Source organism: Ovis canadensis, chromosome 12 (genome assembly GCF_042477335.2).
Source record: "Ovis canadensis isolate MfBH-ARS-UI-01 breed Bighorn chromosome 12, ARS-UI_OviCan_v2, whole genome shotgun sequence".
Lineage (NCBI taxonomy): Eukaryota > Metazoa > Chordata > Mammalia > Artiodactyla > Bovidae > Ovis > Ovis canadensis.
In genome coordinates, this window is record NC_091256.1 from 86,153,331 (window position 1) to 86,168,670 (window position 15,340).

At 51.1% G+C, this 15,340-nt stretch overlaps 1 protein-coding gene across 1 annotated transcript in view; it reads left to right on the forward strand.

Annotated features, from left to right (window-relative positions):
• The window catches only part of PLXNA2 (plexin A2), a 226,595-nt gene that overhangs the window by 163,290 nt on the left and 47,965 nt on the right, over positions 1-15,340 (forward strand). Inside the window, exons 10-12 of the mRNA XM_069544266.1 lie at positions 2,086-2,286; positions 4,060-4,156; positions 8,644-8,834. Coding sequence (XP_069400367.1) covers positions 2,086-2,286; positions 4,060-4,156; positions 8,644-8,834 — 489 coding nt within the window. The remainder of the gene's footprint in view (positions 1-2,085; positions 2,287-4,059; positions 4,157-8,643; positions 8,835-15,340) is intronic.

Genomic DNA, 15,340 nt, shown 5'->3' on the forward strand with positions numbered 1-15,340 from the left:
CTGCAGAGCTGAGTTTGAAGGCTCTGGTGCTCTTGCCTGGAAAATCCCATGGACGGAGGATCCTGGTAGGCTGCAGTCCATGGGGTCGCTATGAGTCAGACACGACTGAGCTGCTTCACTTTGACTTTTCACTTTCATGCATTGGAGCAGGAAATGGCAACCCACTCCAGTGTTCTTGCCTGGAGAATCACAGGGACGGGGGAGCCTGGTGGGCTGCCGTCTGTGGGGTCACACAGAGTCGGACATGATTGAAGCAACTTAGCAGCAGCAGCAGCAACTAAAGAGGGCTGAGTCAGGGGCCAGGAGGAAGATTAGGGGTGGACGGGGAGTGTTTCCGGTAGAGAGAAAAGCATCTTCAAAGAACCAGAGGTTGATGAGTGAGGACGATGACTCTTCAGGTCTAATCTTAAATTCCTCTGTGGTATGGCTGGACCTCGATGCACAGGAATCTCAAAGTAATAGGGACGCGGGGGCCAGATGGTGAAGGACTTCCTTCTGAGGCCCACTGCTGAAGCCCACATTGAGCCAGAAGCCCCCGTCCCCTGCCCCCTACCCTCACCCCGCCGCCACAGGCCATCCATCGTTCAACATTCCTGCCGTACCAACGGCTTCTTTCCTGGGATGCCTTGGGCCTTGGAGAAGGACCATTTATTGTTCTAGACTGTCCTACACCTTGATGCTTTTGAAATGTGGTGTTGGAGAAGATTCTTGAGAGTCCCTCGGACTGCAAGGAGGTCCAACCAGTCCATCTTAAAGGAAATCAGTCCTGAATATTCGCTGGAAGGACTGATGCTGAAGCTGAAACTCCAATACTTTGGTCACCTGATGCAAAGAACTGACTCATTGGAAAAGACCCTGATGCTGGGAAAGATTGAAGGCAGGAGGAGAAGGGAATGACAGAGGCGGAGATGGTTGGATGGCATCACCGACTCAATGGATGTGGGTTTGAGTAAACTCCGGGAGTTGGTGATGGTCAGGGAGGCCGAGCGTGCTGCAGTCCATGGGGTTGCAAAGAGTTGGACATGACTGAGCAACTGAACCGAACTGTCCTACACCTTGAGGAAGTTCACCATCCTCCCCCGCCCACCCCTACACTAAATGCCAGTAGCACCTTCTGCAGGAGAGCAACAGAACAACCTACACCGTCCCTAAAGAACCACCACCACCACCGTTGACCACAAGAGGACAAGGAAATAGGCACCTCCTTCAAGACTTGCCCCAGCTGATCCTTGGAGACAGGACACAGCTGCACGTGAAGGAGGCTGCGTGTCCTCACTGCCCCAGGCCACTGGGCAATGTCCTCCCAAAGAGGGAGAAAGTGGGCAGGGGGCTGGAGCTGTGGGGAGGTGGCCATCTGACCTCTGGCGGAGAAACAGCCTCTGGAAGAAGAGCTGGGGGACATCGCTCTCCTCCTCACGTCCTGCCTCTCTCATGATCCTTCCCGCAGCGCGGGCCCACCAGGACTTTCTTTTTTTCCTGTTTTGTTTTCCAAAGCAACATTGTCTTCATGCCGGGCCTGGTAATAAACTGAGATAAAAAGCCAGAGCAAGCATTTAGAGCACTGATAGTTGAGGCAGGGGGGTGGGTACAGTGGGGGCTTGATCCACCTCCTGGAAAGACTGCTCAGTCGGAGCTGGGAGCTGAGGCTGCTGATAACAGATGGCTTCGGGCACGGACGGTGCAAGTGGGTGGGGAGCTGGAGCCCGGTGGGGAGAGGCAACTGGCAGTGGGGGCATCCAGGCTGGGGACAGGCACATGTGGAGCCTCGTTTAGCCTGTGTCTCAGGAGATAAAAATTCCGCAAACTGCCACAGCGAGGCTTGAAAATTTAATTCCTCGATGGTAACATGCACATCAGATTCAGGATGACTTGTGGGCTGGGGATGACAGTCTCAAAGCCCCGGAGCTAAGAGATAGATCTCACGTTCCCTGCCGACTCCACAATGAGGAGCGTCCTCGGGGGCAGCCCGCCTGGATGCAGGGGGGTCTGGCATGGCATCGAAGGCCTGTCCCTCCGCCCGGGCTTGGGGAGTAGGGAGGTGTGAGCCAGGACAGACCAGACCAAGGCCTTCTGCTTGCTCCCCAGGACTGCCCCCAGCTGGTTCCCACCGAGGAGATCCTGATACCTGTCGGGGAAGTAAAGCCAATCACCCTCAAGGCCCGAAACCTGCCCCAGCCTCAGTCTGGCCAGCGGGGCTATGAATGCGTCCTCAACATCCAGGGGGCTGTCCACCGGGTCCCCGCCCTGCGCTTCAACAGCTCCAGCGTCCAGTGCCAGAACAGTTCGGTAAGAGGACCGGGGCCTAGGCTGGCCAGAGCTGGCCTTTCTCACACCTGAGCCAGGGCCTCAGCCTGGCCTCCCCCCAGCTTCTAGAACCTTCCGCGTCCACAAGCAACCCATGTCTGCAGAGACAGAGGAGCGTATACAGACACCCAGGGTTCCTCAGCAGAGCAGGGCAGGTATTGGAGGGAGTGGAGGGCTGCAAGGACCCCCGTGGCTTAAGTTGAGAGCTTTGCACCCTCTGAGTTGAAAGAGTACCTCTTAGCCTTTGGTGAAACTTTTTCAGCACCAGTCAGTATGACCCCAGAGCCTGCCCTGGTTCGGGGAGTGGATGCAGGGAGGGTACCACATGGGAGGAAAGCTTCGGAAGGGACCGGGGGAGGTAGGAAGGCCGTGGGGAAGGGGGGAGGAGGAGGAGGACACAGTGAACCTCAAGAGCAGCGAGAGTTAAACCGATCCCGAATGCCAGACAGAGAGCCCCACGAGGTGTTTCATTATCCTGCTAGCCCAGCGAAGATCTTTTCATCTGCCAGCTCCCTGTCTCCACCCGTGGGGGGTCAGCTGGGAGATGGGGGGGGTGGTGCTGGTGACAAAGGTGCTGAGGGAAGGTAATTCGCCTGCAAGCGATAAAGAGAAGTCTTGGGCCTCTTATCAGGGAGCTGTCAGGTTCCCAGGTCACGGGCGCTTGATAGAATTTGTAATTGGTGGAAGACCGCCCAGCACCCGGGGAAGGTGGGAGATGAGAAAGCCGTGGAGCACGACAAAGGGAGGAAGGTGGCGGGAAGCCGGGGCCGGGGAGGGGGGCAGGCGGACGGTGACGGGCCCTGGGAGCCGTGTGACCAGGCTGGGCAGCCCCCACGGCAGGGAGTCCCAGGGGCGGTCTCCGCTGAGGCTCAGGGAGCTGGACCACCAGAGGGGCGGGTTCTGATGTGTCTGAGGGCTGAGGGTCCCAGGCAGGATCAACACCGGAGGAAGTCCACTCCCGACTGCGGCTTGGTAGCCTTCAGGGGTTGGGTTGCTCAGAGGTGTGCCCGCAAAGCTCTGGGCACTGTCCCTAGTGGACTGTTGACGGAAGTAAAGCTCACACGTGGAAAGAAAGGGCCCCTGCAGGGCCCGGCCGATCAACCACTGAGGCACTGCTGTTTGTTATGCACGTGCTGTGTCAGGGCTTTGCAGGGTGTCCAGAGCGGTGTGTGGACTTCCTAAAGAGACTTCCATGGGGAAAAACGCAGTGCAGATCCCAGGAAGTGCCGGGTTCAAGACCAAACACCAGGGGACGAGGAGCACGGGGTGGGCTGGGAGGGAGGGCAGAGAAGACCCCTGGGGGAAGGTGCGTCTGAGCCAGGCTAGAAGAGGCAAGGTGCTGGAGGCTGGAGGCTGCCAGGAGAGGGGAGGCTTTCCCTGTGAGGTGTGAACTGAAGGTGCAGCGAGGGGCTTAAAAGAATTTGCTCAGAGACAGGGGCTCCAGAGGTTTCTGAAGGAAAGCAGTGGAAGTGAAGTTTGGAGAACTAAGCCTGGATTGGATTATAGGAGGTTTTGAATGCCAGCAAAAGGATCTGAGCAGGGTCCTGTTGGCACCAGTGACTGGCAGTCGGAGGGAGGCACTGTAGGGATGATGTGAGCGGCGCCTGGGGCTCTTGTCTCTCCATCTGCTCCTCTCTTATCCCAGAGGGAACCCAGGCCCCTGGTTTGTTTCCTGGCCCCCTGGGATGCCAGCAGCATCCTGACCCCCAGGATAGAATTCCTCGTGAACGTGTGTCCCCGCCCCTCTCCCCGCAGTACCAGTATGATGGCATGGACATCAGCAACCTGGCCGTGGATTTCGCCGTGGTGTGGAATGGCAATTTCATCATCGACAATCCTCAGGACCTGAAAGGTAGGCGGCTACTTCCGGGTCGAGTTTTGATCTTTTCCCGACCCCGGGAAAGACCGGGGCTGGAGGGATCAGAGCCTGCGGCCGCGGTGCCATGAGTGATACACTCCCCCTGTCCGCGGAACTCTTCAGAGGCACCTAAAGCAACATTTGGCGCCACCAAAGGAGTGCTGTTGGGAACCTTATTTTATTGCAACTAGAGCATCCGCCGGGCGGCTGCCGGCTCATTGCCTGTTCCTCTGCCTTCCGGAGACTTTGAAGTGTCTGTGGAACCTGACCAGGAGAGCAACGGGCAGGAACGTCCTGCCGGTTTCCCTAGAAATGGAGATATTATTCCCAATGGGGTCCTGGTTCCCCGTCTTTGGCCTTAGTCGCTGTACGAAGAAGGCTTGTCAGTCTGCTCCCCCGGTCCTGAGGTGGGTGGGAGGGCCCAGCTTGCTGACTCCAGGGCGCGGCTATTGTGGGAAACCTCGAGAAGGAGCTGGGCTGATGTGAGAGGGGGCGTTCCATGAGGTAGCCTCATTCTGGTCCTGCAGACCCACGTGGAGGTCCTCCTGGATGCCAGGACGGCTGCCCTCCATACAGCATTCCTTCCAGCTCTCCAGAGTGACTGAAGTGACTCTAGTTTGATGAGCACCCTGGCTAGGCACTCATTGAGTGATTTATTTAGGACTTTTTTTCCCCCCTAATCATTGTAACCCTGAGGAGGATGCCCTAGCATTATCTTCATTTGATAAATAAGGGAATTGAGACCCAAAGAAGCTAAGAGAGGGACCAAGACTGCTGGCTTTGGCAACCCGGAAGCTAAAATTGGAACGAGGCAGAGAGCACCTGACCCCTGCACAAAGCGATACAAGCTCACGAAGTGTTCCGTGTTTTTAAGACAAAGACTGTGTAGGATAACTTATATGTGGAATCTGAGTGGGGAGGAGAACAGTCCCAACTCATCAGAAACAGAATAGAAAAGTGGTCCGGCGGTTGGAGAAATGGGGAGTAGTTGGTAAAAGGATACAAACTTCCAGCCCTAAGATGAAGAAGAATCTAATTATAGCGTGGTGACTATGGTTGATATCACTGTGTTATGGAGCTGGAGTTTGCTAAGAGAGCAGAACTTAAATGTTCTTAACATTTGTGTGTTCTTAACATCTATTAATTAACTAGATGGGAGGAATCTTTTTGCTCTGTAGTATATCAAATTATCACTTTAAATATTATACAATTTTTTTGTCAGTTACACCTCAATCAAGTTGAAAAAAGAAAGAAATGGACCAAGAGTCAAATAATAAGAGCCAGGATTTGAACCCAGACAGTCACATTTTGGAGCTCACGTGCTTAACCAAGTCACAGTCCTTCCTCCCATGGCTCAGGCCACTGTGAGATGTGAAACTTCCTCCCCCAGAACCCTGTCCCCTGACCCGGGCCATGAGCCACAAGTCACGTTTCAATTAGCTAGGGTTTTCACAAGCCTGTCCTTCAGGCTGAGGTCACCCCAGGGGCACAGAGAGAGGAACCAAGGCCCTAGGAGGACCTGCAAGTGCTTCGGCATCTCCTCCAGACACTGCCATCCCTGTGCTGGATGCTGCCATCAAAATCAGAGCTCAGGCTGGGGGATTCTTCTATTTCTCCTCGTGAAGTGAAGTCGCTCAGTCGTGTCCGACTCTTTGCGGCGACCCCATGGACTGTAGCCTGCCACGCTCCTCCGTCCATGGGATTTTCCAGGCAAGAGTACTGGAGTGGGTTGCCTTTCAGATTTTCTCAGTGCTAGGAGATAGACATTTCGCCTGCTGAGAATCTGGGCTTAGTTCCCGGAGGTTGCCTTTGCACCTGGAGTTTTAGAGAAAAAAAAGTGGCCACATCCAAGCTGTTGCATCAGAATCCTCCCTTTCGGCGCCCAACAACTTTTAAGCAGCTCCTTGAAGGCATGGGTGTCTTCACACTCACTTCACACCCAGAGCCTCTCTGTCCCTGGAGGCTAATGCATTCTGTTGAGTGGAGAAAGTCATGGTGCAAAGGACTAGGATTCCATAATCCCACAAATTGGGGTTCGAATCCTGCCTCTTTCACTGATAGCTAGATGAACTCACACTAAGTACTGCTCCCCTGTATGTCCCAAGTTCTCTACCTGGGCAGTGGGGGGCCGTCGTGAGGCTCAAATGAGGAATTAGATGTGGACCATTCATGCATGTTAAGAAATGCAGTGTGGACCTGTTCATTTTAAGATTCCCATTTCCTGCTCTATACCATAAGAAACCATAGGATCAGGATGTTTCAGTGTAGTCTCTGTAGCTGAGATTGAGGAATGCTTGGCAGAGCAGAGGAAAAGGATGAAAATAAAAGGGAAGAATAAACCCATGAAAGAATAAAAAATGCCCCTCCCATGGGACCTGTCCCTGGCCTCTGGACGCACGCTGCCCAGGGGCCTGCAAGCTCATGTGTGCTTGACCAGAACTGAGAAAGGGCTTTCCCAGTATCCCACTTCTCGAGAATTCCTCCTGGGACTCTGAATTCAAAACACCAGCTTACAACAACCGAGCCTCGGGCTCACAAAACAGTTCTGCCACTGGCCTGTCTAGGGCTTCTACATCAGGAAGAGACAAACCGAAAGCATATGCAGACTCCAGAAGTAGCCAGTTTGTCCTCTTTCGGGACGTTCTCTCCATCCACAAGACTGCGTCGACCCTCCTTCCTTATGAGCTAGCTCTGTCCCCCATGTCGCTGGGCACGTGGCCTTTCTTGAAAGCCCAGCTGGCATCTCTCTCAGACCCACCAGGTCCCCTGTGTGAGCCTCTCCTCTCGGGACCTGCATTCTAGAAGCGCAGCAAATGTTTTCCAGCTTGGGGCACTGACCTTTAAACTCTGAGAGTCCCTACCTCTCTCTTTGAGCTCTCTTTGAGCTTCATTTTTGCCTGAAATGGGGAAATCAGTCCTCACCTCTTTCAACGAGTCCATATGTGCCAGAAGTAGAGGCAGCAGTGTAAGCATGTGGCTTGAGTTGAAAGAAAGGATAATAAGCAGGTATAGAACATAGGCTATGTTGCAGACACGGTGTTCATCACTGAATACACCACATCTCATTCAGACCTCACGAAAAACAATGATTATTGTGTGGATCACAACAAACTGTGGAAAATTCTTAAAGAGAAGAGAATTCCAGACCACCTCACCTGCCTCCTGAGAAATCTGTATCCAGGTCAAGAAGCAACAGTTAGAACTGGACATGGAACAACAGACTGGTTCCAAATAGGAAAAGGAGGACGTCAAGGCTGTATATTGTCACCCTGCTTATTTAACTTATATGCAGAGTACATCATGAGAAATGCTGGGTTGGATGAAGCACAGGCTGGAATCAAGATTCCCAGGAGAAATATCCATAACCTCAGATATTCAGATGACACCACACTTAAGGCAGAAAGAAAAGAAGAACTAAAGAGCCTCTGGATGAAATTGAAAGAGGAGAGTGAAAAAGTTGGCTTAAAACTCAACATTTCAGAAAACAAAGATCATGGCATCTGGTCCCATCACTTCTTGGCAAATAGATGGGGAAACAGTGGAAACAGTGACAGACTTTATTTTGGGGGGCTCCAAAATCACTGCAGATGGTGACCGCAGACTTGAAATTAAAAGACGCCTGCTCCTTGGAACAAAAGTTATGACCAACCTAGACAGCATATTAAAAAGCAGAGACATTACTTTGCCAGCAAAGGTCTGTGTAGTCAAGGCTATGGTTTTTCCAGTGGTCATGTATGGATGTGAGAGTTGGACTGTGAAGAAAGCTGAGCGCCGAAGAATTGATGCTTTTGAACTGTGGTGTTGGAGAAGACTCTTGGGAGTTCCTTGGACTGCAAGGAGATCCAACCAGTCCATCCTAAAGGAAATCAGTCCTGAATATTCATTGGAAGGACTGATGCTTAAGCTGAAACTCCAATACTTTGGCCACCTGATGCAAGGAACTGATTTATTTGAAAAGACCCTGATGCTGGGAAAGATTGAAGGCAGGAGGAGAAGGGGATGGCAGAGGCTGAGGTGGTTGGATGGCATCATCGACTCAACAGACATGAGTTTGAGTAAACTCCGGGAGTTGGTGATGGATAGGGAGGCCTGGTATGCTGTAGTCCATGGGGTCTCAAAGAGTCAGGCACAACGGAGCGACTGAACTGAAGTGACTAACTGATCCCCGTGTTACAGACTAGATTCTCAAAGAATTTAAATTCTTTGTTACATCACTAGGAAGTGCTGAAGCTCCAAGGAAAGCCCTGATCCAATTTATTCTAGAGCCAGAATTCTTAAATAATATTTTATGTCGTGCCCTTTAAACGACTGCTAAGAGCCTCAATTCATTATTAATTCCCCGTCAATTATTCTTTGCAAGGATAATGACAGTCGGTGTTATCCATGGACGGGGCGGTCTCTATCATGCTCACAAGCAGAGGGCAAGCAGTGAGGAGTCCTCTGCAGCTCCCTGTGTGACCGCCCCGTCCCTCTCTCTGCAGTCCACCTCTACAAGTGTGCAGCCCAGCGGGAGAGCTGCGGCCTTTGCCTCAAGGCCGACCGGAAGTTTGAGTGTGGCTGGTGCAGCGGCGAGCGCAGATGCACCCTCCAGCAGCACTGCGGCAGCTCCTCCAGCCCCTGGCTCGACTGGTCCAGCCACAACGTCAAGTGCTCCAACCCCCAGATCACCGAGGTAAGCCCCCCACGTTCCCAGAGTGGGACGGGATGGCCGGGAGCTGACTGCCCCAGGGCGCTGGGAACTGAGCCTTTATGGAAGAACGCTTGATGTAGAGTGAGGTTAATGCGAGGGCAGGTAACGCCTCTCATGGTGTCCCGATGGCCCAAGTCCAGGCATAAGCGCCGAGCGTGTGGGAGTGTGTCCTCATGCACGTGCACAGCCATGCGTGTGCCTCGGTGTGCATGTGTGTACCAAGGAGGCAGAGCCAGCCCAGCCTGCCTGCCAGGCCAGCTTTGCCAGGTGGGGACGAGAAATTGGCTGGATGGTGGGTGAACATTTCAGAAAAAACGGGCTCCGCTTTTCTCAGCAGAAATGTGATGTCAGGGGCTGCAATTAGCTCAGAGTTGCAAAGTTGAAAAGGGAAGGAGAAAGCGAAGGCAGGCACTGCATGAGCCACCGTACCATTCCCCGGGCTTCCTTTCTGTCCCAATTCGTTTGTGCATTTTAATGGAAAGAAATAGGTAACTAACTATCCTGAGGAGGGAAACCATGATGTTTCCTGAATGGTCAGTTGCAAAGGAAGGTGAAGAGATGACGTGAATGAATACGCAGCTGCTTGGGGTTTGAATGGCCGGGGAGAGGAATAGTTGCGTTTAACTTTGGTTGCCTTGGGAGCCCATCACTCTTTTCTGCTCCCTGCTCACCGACTGTCGCTTGCACTTTGAAACTAATTACGCACTCCTTATGATGACGAGGAGTATCAGCCGGGGCAGGTGCCGCTCTGTAAGTCTAATAAAGCAGGAACAGGGGTTCTCTGCTGGTCCAGTGGGTTACATTCGGGCTTTCGCTGCCATGGACCGGGTTCTAGTTCCCCAACCAGGGAACTAAGGTCCCACAAGCCATGCAGTTTGGCAAACAATTTTTTAAAAAGAAAAGAAAAAAGAAAGCAGGAGCGGCTGCTCCTCTTCTGCTGCTTCCCTGAGCAGCTGCATTTTCCCTTTTCCTGCCTCATTTTCCCATTACTGGCCAAAGCAAGCCAAGTCTGGCTCTCAGCCAAGTCTGGCTCTCGCCTGTGTCACCGAGTATTGGGAAACTAATGGAACATCCCTGCGACCATTTTGCAGCTTCAGATAAGTTAAAAAAAAGAAGAAGAAGAAAGAAGAAGCCTCAAGATCAAATGAGTATTGTTAACCTACCATGAGATATTCGAAGAGGGAGCAAATATTTGTTTGGTGTGCTTGGCACTGTCTCATTTAGCCCTCATAAACTCCATGAGAAGCCAAAATTCTCACCTCCATTTTACAGAGGAAGAAAACGAGGCTCTGAGTGATGGAATTGTCCAAGTTCACAATGGCAGAGCTTACATTTCAGCTCAGATATGTTTAATTGTAAGAACATTTTGAAAATGTCTATGATTTGCCCAAGTAATATTAAACAAGAAGTGGGCTTCAACTGAGGGTCTAGGTCTGGGCAGCCGAAGAGTGTGGTTAGCAAAATGAACAAAGATGTGCAGTAGAAAGCATGGATTAACCAAAAGTTGATAGAAACTGGAGAAAGAGAACTCCTCAAAGGGTTGCTGAGAGCTAAATTAATTGAATGGGGCTGGAGGGGTCAGCGGAAGGCACACTGTAAAGATCATGACTTTAAATGATATGATTTGCTTTTTGCTTTTGCACTAGAGGTAACTAAAGAAAAAAGACTATAGCATGTTACTGTGGGTGACTTGGTGGCTGAAAGCACAGCAAAAGGCAGAGCCCTGGTACCTGACAGTGAAAAGAACATTCCTTGCTCAGCGTGCCAGCCTTTAAGAGAGAAGGAGATTATGTTGTTTGGGGGTTTTATTTCTGGAAGTAAAACCTGCCATAAATTAGGAATCGATCTCCCAAAATAAAATCCTTTTTTGTATGATGGTAAAGTAAAAAAGAAGTGGGCTTCCCCATCCCTCACATCCAGCCTTCCTAGTGGGTACAGACCAGATGCCGTGCATATATAGGTCTGTGAATCCCAGGGACAGCGAGGTGCTGGAGGAGCGTGTGTCCCTCCATCCGGGTTCTCATCCATCCCTGTAGGAAGGTGCTGTGAGAGTGTGAATACTGCCCTTCAAAGACCAGGCTTCTATGATCCCGTCCTTCTCTTGGCCATGCCCGCTGGCAGTGCCTACTGACTCTCTCCTGTGCCCTCATCTCATCGGCAAAGTGCTCGCCGGGACTGCTGGTGGCACCCCGGCCTCTGCCCCCAGATAGCTAGCTCCCTGAGCCACTCAGGGCTCCGTGCCTTCTCCCTGATTCTAGTGATTTCCAGCAGCGGCTGCCCTGAGAACTTGCTCCGTTCCGTAATTCTTGCTGTGGCTGTGATTCGTCTCTCTGCTTCTGCACCTGCGGTCCAGGGGCGCTTGGATCAGACAGTAGGGACCAGTTTCCATCAGCCTCTCTCACCCTTGCCAACCCTGACTGCTGCCCCAGCCCCTCCCAAAGGCGGGCTTCTCAGGAGAAACCTCTGCCCCCAGGCTCCTGCTCACTGACCGAGGAACTGACAGGCTGCTCTGTTCCCTGGGACACCCAGGCTATGCGATGCTAATTAACCCCCTGAGGTAATTAGGTGGTAATTGATTTTCCCAGTGAATGCAGCAGCAGGAAGTGGGGGCCCTGAGCAGTGGGGTCTCTCCCGTTGGTGTTTTTCAAGTAGAGGCTGTGGACAAAGAAAGAACATCAGGGGAGAGAGACAAGCCCACACGGTGTCTCCAGCCACTCCAGGGACGGCAGGCACTCCGGACAGGACACGTGGGTGGGAGAAGCCGGAGCAGGAACATTCTACCCGAGTTCAGCCTGCACCCCCTACCCCCAACCAAGCCTCCTCTCCTTACAAAAGCCATTTTTTACTTTTTAAACTTGGCATGTTTGAGATAATTTCAGACTGATAAAAAGGTGCAAAAATAGTACAAAGAACTTTCATATACCCTTCACCCAGATTCTCCAAAAATAGCATCTTATATAACCACAGTACAATGATCAGAATCAGGAAATTAACTGATGGAATAACGCTGTCCAATATACATGTCTTCTTCACATTTCCCAGTCGTCCCGCTGATGTCCTTTTTCTGGTCCAAACTCCAATCCAGATCACGTGTGGCATTCGTCATCATGACTCCTCAGTGCCCAAATCCCCAGTCTTTGTCTTTCATGACCATTATTTTGTAGAATGTCTTTCAATCAGGATTTGTCTGATGGTTTTCTCACGATTAAATTTAAGTGACATATATATGTTTAGCAAGGAACAGTAAAACAACTAGTTTGCACGCATTAGCCGACCTGATTTAGCCCCAGTGGCCAAATCTGGGGCAATGTGAGCAAGAAAATAAATAATCATCCTAATGTACTCGATGCGAGAAAATAATATAAGAATGTGTGGTCCTTATTGATATAAGTAAACAATGTGGGAGAGAGGAAGCTCCTCTTTATACTAGAATTCCAAGTCCTAAAAATAGGACTTAGGGAAACAGAAATATCACCACTTAGCAAAGTTCACAGTAATCTTTGTTTCAGGCAGGAGTGTCCAAAGAAGGCTAAAATTAGCAAATGAAAGAACGGTGAGAAATGGGATGCTAACAGAGCCTCAAGCTCTCTCCCCACACGACCTGGGGTCATTACAACAAGAATGGTATAGAGTACTTTCGTATACACTTTACTGTGAAGAAGCCTGGTGGACAGTGGTTAAGGGCTTAAGGTATCTTAACCAAATGATCAGTTAGCATCACCAGTAATCAGGAGAATTAACCTCTGTAGCATGAGCTGAGAAGAGCACCACCTCATTTCGGCGGCATCTGTTCCCAAGAACGTGTGATTTGTTAAAAGTGACTTTTAAGAAGAGTCAACTCATTTCCTTTATCTCAGCTTTCTTGGCTAATTCCTTGACGTTGGCCTAGCTCTTTTTTTCTTTTAACAATCGGAATTCTATGAGCTCTCTGCTCTTTTTTACATACCTCCCTCTTGTCTCTGACCCTCTCTTATCTTCAAAAATGTATAGCCCCTCAGGATGTGCCCACATGTAAACAGGTGCCATTGACCACAAAGATCCTTCCTGAGGGAGGAGAGAAGATTCTCTGATGGCCCACGGTGGTTCCTGGGAGCAGCAGAATGTCCGCTGCTGGAAACCAGCGGGGACTGGAATGGGGCTGTCTTGCTTGCAGGGGCAGGGCAACCAGTGGGCTGACCTCAAAGGAATTCTACTTTAGGAAAAGGAGTGAGCTGAAGCTTAGTTGGATGAACAGCTGTGTTCTTCCTTAACCCCTCCTAATCCAGCTGTCTCCATGGCAACCAAGCCCTCCCCTAGAGAGCCATCTCCTGTGACAGCTCCATGTAGGACACGTCTTCCAGCCGATTGAATTTCCCAGTTTGCCTCGACTTCAGGTTAGGACCCCCTCAGGACTCACCGTCTGCTCCCTTTCAGCCAGCCCTTGGTGTGATAATGACGCTGTCCCTGGCGGGAGGCATCCCAGGCTGTCCCCACTCCAGCTGTCATCCCGGGCGTCTGCACACGCGTCACCTGTTCAGGCCCCAGAACAGGAGATGACGCACGGAGGTTTGGAAAGCACGCTTCTGTTCTTCCCCAGCGTGTGCCTCAGGGACCTGCCAGGACATCACCGTGGAGGATGTTAGGAGCCGTCCCCTAGAGAGAAAGCAAAGCCCAGAGAAACTGAGTGGGCAGCACTCAGCAGAAATGGCCAGTGGAAGAGGTTCTTGGGAGAGAACTTCAGGAAGGGCCAGGAGGCATCGGAGCACCTGTGAGAGAGGCCTCCACTCCAAGCGAGCACATTGGTCTGCTAGGGCTGCAGGGATCAGACTCCGCTGGGGACCTTAAGAAATAAAACAGAAATTTGCTTTCTCAGTTCTGGAGGCCAGAAGGCTGACATCCGGCTTTCAGTGGGTTGGTTCATGCTGTGAGGGCTTTCTCTTGGTTTCTGGTGGTTTGGGGCAGTATTTGGCATTCCTTGGCCTGTGGAAGCAGCTCCCTGACCTCAGCCTTCATATCACCAAGGTGTTCTCCCTGTGTGCATGTCTGTCTCCAATTTTTTAAAATAAGCATCCCAGTCATATTTGATTAGGGCCCACACTGATGACCTCATTTTTAAAGTGATTATCTCTGTAAAGACCCTATCTCCAAATAAGGTCTTATTCTGAGGTGATGGGAGTTAGGGATTCAACATATGAATTTGTGGGGGATAAAATTCAACACAAATTCCCACAACAGAATATTCTAAGCAAAAAGAGGAGATGCCGTGGTTCTAAGGAATTTATTCAGGCATGGTAAGGTTAGAAGTTATCACATAGATAAATTAGTCCTGAGTCGGGTGGGCAGGTGATGCAGCCAGCCTGTCCCTGAACATTGGCCACCTGGAAGAGGCTGGAACCTGCTTGCCCTGCAGGCTGCTCTACTTCTCCCAAAGGGCTTCAGACAGAGATTTGTAATTTGTAACCCTTTGCAGCTGTCTGCTATTAGGAAAGAGGACTGCAGCAGGGACCTAGAGCTCCACACCTAACAAGAACACCAGTCAGGCCAAGGACCTGAACAGATGAGTCACACTCGTAGTTCCGGGAGTCTTACTAATAATAGCTTTTCTTTAACAAGACACTACTATGTGCCAGAACCCCTAGATCCCGCATACCTGCCCCTTCTTACGTCAGTCCTGCAAGATGACTGTCATTATCTCCGTTTAAGAGCCAGGGAAACAGTGCTTAGGGGAGTAAATAATTTGCCCAAAGTCACACATCTGGTTAGTGGCAAGACAAATTCACTAGTGCTTCTTGACTCCAGAATGCACTTGCCCCACCTTTTGATGCCCCTTCTCTTGGCCAGAGGGATAAAGAAGTATTCCCTGGCTGTGCACTTTCCCACTTCACCCCACCCCCAGAACATCTGAGCCCAGGATCCGAGTCCCGTTGGTCAGTGTCAGGAAATACAGACAAACTGGGGACATTGCCTACTCTTTTAAGTCTTAAAATAACCCTTCCCTGTCTTCCTAAAGATAATTAAGTCCACACTTATTTCAATCAGTCGGGGAGAAAAATGGTAGAACATCTAGGGGCACTTTTAAGTGTAAGGCGATCACTTCCTGTATACCCAGGGGACGTGTTACTTTAATTGCATGTGGTCCTTAAAGCTATTGGACTGTTCGATTGGTTTCTGGTCGCATCTGTGAATGGGATGATGGTCACAGTGAAAGTTGCTCTCACAAGCATCTCAGTTGATGGGAAAGTGCAAAGACTGGGGCCCAGGCAGTTCATGTCTGCAGGTGAGAATGGAGATTGAGGTGAAATAAAGGCGAAGTGGGCTTGGGATGCAAGGGACAAATCCCCGGTGCTGGGGTCCTCAGCGAGTGATCAGGAGCCTACACCATTTGGGTACCAGGAGACACTCCTGTGTGCCTCTGAAGTCCCCTGCCACACTGTCCGATAAGGTCACACTGATGCCAGATCCTAGGAGAACTGGTTTTGCAGTGGTCTCTCCATTAACCACTTTGTAGC